Source organism: Nanorana parkeri, unplaced genomic scaffold (genome assembly GCF_000935625.1).
Source record: "Nanorana parkeri isolate BGI_ZX_2015 unplaced genomic scaffold, ASM93562v1 scaffold1581, whole genome shotgun sequence".
Lineage (NCBI taxonomy): Eukaryota > Metazoa > Chordata > Amphibia > Anura > Dicroglossidae > Nanorana > Nanorana parkeri.
The window spans coordinates 278,415-283,266 of record NW_017307849.1 but is presented as its reverse complement, the minus strand read 5'-3'; the positions used below and the strand labels follow the sequence as shown (position 1 = coordinate 283,266).

The following is a 4,852-nucleotide window of genomic DNA, read 5'->3' as shown; positions in this document are numbered from 1 at the left end:
AATGCACTGGAATGTAAGCAGGCCGACTCCCTGTGTTCAGGTGCGGGAGGGGGTGTGGAACTGTATTGAAGTCAATGGCATCGCCCACAGTGCGATCGCCTGCACTCGGAACGCAGGCACATTAGTGCCTGCATTGCGGTCCAGTGCGATCTGCAAAAATAGTGCTCGCAGCATTTTTGCGGCTCGCACTGGACTGGAACACAGGCACTAATGCAGGCGATCGCACTGTGGGCGAGGGGCCTGCTTGCGCAGCCTACGCCCCCTCCCGCCCCTGAATGCAGGTGTTTTTTCGTTGGTAGATCTCAATGAGCTCGTCATTTGAAAAGTAGATCTCCAGAAGAAAAATAGTGGGCGCCCCTGCCCTACACAATTAAAAATTAGGTTTTATGTTCTTTATTTAACTAATAATTGCCTTTAAAGCTCTTGCTTCTAAAAATGTCCCCTGGCAGATCACCTACGAATCACAAAAGGGCTAGCAAAGGATACCTAATTCCTCCATTCTCAAGCACGGACTAGAAAGGTCTCACCATTTATCGATATACTGTATCATTAATATGTAATACAGAGTTGGCCTGTATGTAAAACAACCATAACATAACTTCATCCAACTTAACATACAGTAACTAATATGCAATCTATTCAAATCACCTTACAGATACACTGTCACCTTTCACATTAGACTTGTGCGCCGTCAAAAAATGTATTCCGTTTCGTTTCGTTCTGTAATATCCATTATTTCGTATTTCGTATCCGGAACACAATTCGGATTCGTACGAAATACGGATTTTCGTTAGTTTCGCCACGTTTTCGTAACTTTACGAACATTCGTTATGATGAAGTTAAAAAGCAAAAATACCTTTGTTAATATTGGAGTCTATGTGGTAGTTGTTTTTGTATCCGAAATACGAATTCCGTTAACGAATTCCGTATTTCGGACTTAAAAAAAAACTACCATCAACTCCAATATACGGAATTTCGTATTTCCTGCCTGTATATTGTAATGCAACTCTCAGCAGAAGAAGAGATTAGAGAACCTCTGATTGGTCAACCAAAAAGAAATACGAATTCCGTTAACGGATTCCGTATCCGAGTTTGGTATTTCGTATTAAACAAAAACTACCATCAAGTAACTCCAATATAAATGTACTTTGCTTTTTAACTTCAATATAACGAATGTTCGTAACGGAACGAAAATACGTCCACGGAATTTCGTATTTCCTGCCTGTATATTGTAATACAACTCTTAGCAGCAGAAGAGAACCTCTGATTGGTCAACCAAAATGAAATACGAATTCCGTTAACGGATTCCGTATCCGAATTTCGTATTTTGTATTAAAAAAAACTACCATCAACTCCAATATAAATGTACTTTGCTTTTTAACTTCAATATAACGAATGTTCGTAACGGAACGAAAATACGTCAACGGAATTTCGTATTTCCTACCTGTATATTGTAATGCAACTCTCAGCAGCAGAAGAGAACCTCTGATTGGTCAACCAAAACGAAATGTGAATTCCGTTAACGGATTCCGTATCCGAATTTCGTATTTCGTATTAAAAAAAACTACCATCAGCATCAACTCCAATATAAATGTACTTCGCTTTTTAACTTCAATATAACGAATGTTCGTAACTGAACGAAAATACGTCAACGGAATTGCGTATTTCCTGCCTGTGTGTGCATTGTATTGTAATGCAACCCTCAGCAGCAGCGGATCCGTATTTCGGATTTAAAAAAAAATCTTGTCATGTTGTTCAACCTCATTTTACAGGGGTAATATTAGTTCCTGTTTCAAATAAATTCGGATCCGAAATTCGTTAACGGAATTTCGTATTTCGGACATAAATTCGGAAACTGCCATTCGGATTTCGTATGCTTACGAATCTACGAATTTCAGGAAAATTCGTACGAATTTCGATTCGTAACGAAACGAATCGCACATGTCTATTTCACATGCATGCTGCTGAAATCAGCAGTGGCAGGCCTAGTGATTTGTTACTTGGCCTGAGCACTGTCACAGATAACTTGTTTCTCCATACTTGGAAGCATTTGTAGTGTGGCAGGGTGTGACAGAGGAAGTAGCATGGCCAAAGCACAGGCAAGGTCAGTATAAGGGGGTCAGAGGGGCAGTGCAGTGACACTGTCATTATGCTCTGCAATGGCAAGGTGACAGTGTCTCTTTAAAAAATTAAGACTGAAGTAAAATCAGGCAAAGCAATTATAGTAAGAGGTAGAGTAAGAATTAAAAACAGGGAACAAAACTTTAAACTTTCTAACAAAGTTAGTTCTAGATTATCAAGTGCAGAGCAAAGATTACTATGACCTCCCCCTTCCCAATCTGTCTCACAATACACTTACGATGATCTCACACTCAGGTTAAGACAACAGAAGGTATGTCCTTTGGCATCCCTCCCAGTGGTAGCAATCTATGTGTCATTGTATAATTGATGTGGTCATATTGTTACATCAAATTATTGTATTCTCTCTAATTGTCCTATGTGGATATCATGTTACAGGTATAGTGGTGTTATAATTTTTCACAAACAAATAGAATATTAGGTTCTTATTAACAGCAACATTAGGTATACAGCCATCCCCTTTTTAAGTGTCCTCTGATATTTTTCTGTTTAGTCATAGGGTCATAGCGGGGTATAATGTATAAGACATTTCTAATAAGGTCCCACCACATATCTCAAAATAAAAGACATTCACTGGGATTATTCATGTACAAAAATGCCACAACATATATATTCAGACTTTACCTGCCAGCATTAATGACAGCAAGATCTTGCCCTGAGCAAATGTCTTCCAGCACATATGGATTTTCTTTGCAGGACACATTTAAGGATGTGTAGTTGGGTTTACAGACTGTCAGGAAATAAGGGGTCTGGTATCCAGTGGAGAGCTGGATAATATCGGTAATGAGAGCTGTAGAGCAAAGTCCGAAGACATGGACACCTTGGAGGAAAATCAAAAGCAATTGTCAATAAGAGATCAGGTCCAAGCTTTCACTGCAGCAATCATAAAACCAAAGGAAACTGAAACAATTGAGCCTCACTAAAGGATACAGAGGCATAAGATAATGTGAACGGATACTGCAACTTTGGTTTGATAAACAATCATGTTTCATTTAATTTTCCATTGCTATTGTTTAACCGAAAGAAAGTTGGTAGCAGAAGTGTCTGTCAGTACTTCTCCTTCCACAATAGGAATAAACATACATGCTCAGGCATTTTTCTTTATGGTAAGGTCTTTTGGCAGTCACATTGTACCCGTGTGTCTGACCTGCATGTAACATTTATGTGTAGCTCAGATTTGAATTAAATCCAGAAGAAAGAGTGAAGAGCATAGATGTCCAGTCATTTGCACCGTCCAATCACAAATCACCTTGTATCTGTTTCAACAACTCAAAGCAATGCTTCTTTGGTTAGACCATATCTCTTACACAAACTTTTTAAAGGAAACTTATTCTAACGACATACAGTGTGGTTTGAAATGTGCAGCATGTCAGAATGCTAATGATAATACTAATGATGATTATAAAAAAACATACTGCTTAGCTTTGTTTTTTGAAAAATTTTACATTTGCTCCTGAGTTTACTGTCACAAGCAGGAGAATCCTTAATCTTGTCGAGTGTCCCCATGAGTATTCCCACCACTGACTGACAAAGCTCAACACATACATTATTACTATCTGCTTGACTATGTGGTGAAGCACATAATCAAGAGTCTACTGACAGGCATATACAGGCAAACTGACACTGTCTACTTATATAATGTCTTTTAATATACATTTGCCATTTAAACAATAGTTCATCTTAAAGATATTGTTGCAATAATGTCTGTTTTCAAATATTTAATTTAGCTCAACAAGCCCTGTGGTCCTTTACAGGGAGAAAACAAGGTCCTCACTTATGTCATGACCCACATACTGCACAAGTACTATCCACAGGGGAACAATATAATTGAGAAACTGCTGTGTAACCGTAGGCACTGTGATAATAGCTGCATATGCCGAAGTGATGGTCTAGATTACTTTGCCTTAAAGTTTTCTTCACATTTTAAATAAAATTGGGCAGAAATTGTGGTTTTGAGTTATTGTTTTCACTAAGCTGGTGATCCTGTCTGACAATTGTAAAGAGTACCAGTGCACTAAACTCATACTGAACAAATGCCTCAACTAACAGCTTATAAATATCAACTGTGTCTTCTAGCTGTATAGTTACTTTTAATAGTATCAGCGTTCTGTGTATATAAAATTGTACATACATAATTAAGTTAATGCTACATCATAGGCACCAAATGTGCATCATTTTATTATCATTACTAACAGAAATGTGCCGAGATGTAGATGACATTTATCATGAATGGTATGTGCAGTTGTTGCTAGACAGCATTATATCTTTAATTAGGCTATAGTATTAAAGTTGATCTAAACCTTAACTTGACAGCTTTTTGTTAACTAAAGAACTGTACATGATACAATAACAATTGACATTGTTTTCCATTATAAAATACTGTTCACTTAATCCTTTACTGCATCTCCGTGTTATTGATCTTCTCCAGGCTTTCAGCCACTTCCTGTCTAGTTATACTCGGATTTCAGATGAACTTCAGACAGATTCTCTGGACCACCGGCCTGATAGCGATAATCTTGGATCTAGGGTTGCCACCTTTTCGGCAAGCGAAACCCGAACACTCTAGCGACACGTGAACATTTTTTTGGTAGAATGAGCCGTGCCTTATTCATATGTAAATAGCGCCACCCATTCAAATGTAAATATCACAGTTGAGACTATTTTCAGTGGGGAAGGGGGGGGGGGGGGGGGGGGGACCCTCCTTTTTTTTTTT

General features: G+C 38.3%; 1 protein-coding gene across 2 annotated transcripts in view; it reads right to left on the bottom strand.

Moving 5' to 3' along the window:
• Window positions 1-4,852, bottom strand: part of PLPPR4 (phospholipid phosphatase related 4) — an 82,325-nt gene that overhangs the window by 20,392 nt on the left and 57,081 nt on the right. For both annotated transcript variants that reach the window (XM_018570689.1, XM_018570690.1), the window contains exon 4: window positions 2,764-2,959. In XM_018570689.1, the coding sequence (XP_018426191.1) occupies window positions 2,764-2,959 (196 nt within the window). The remainder of the gene's footprint in view (window positions 1-2,763; window positions 2,960-4,852) is intronic.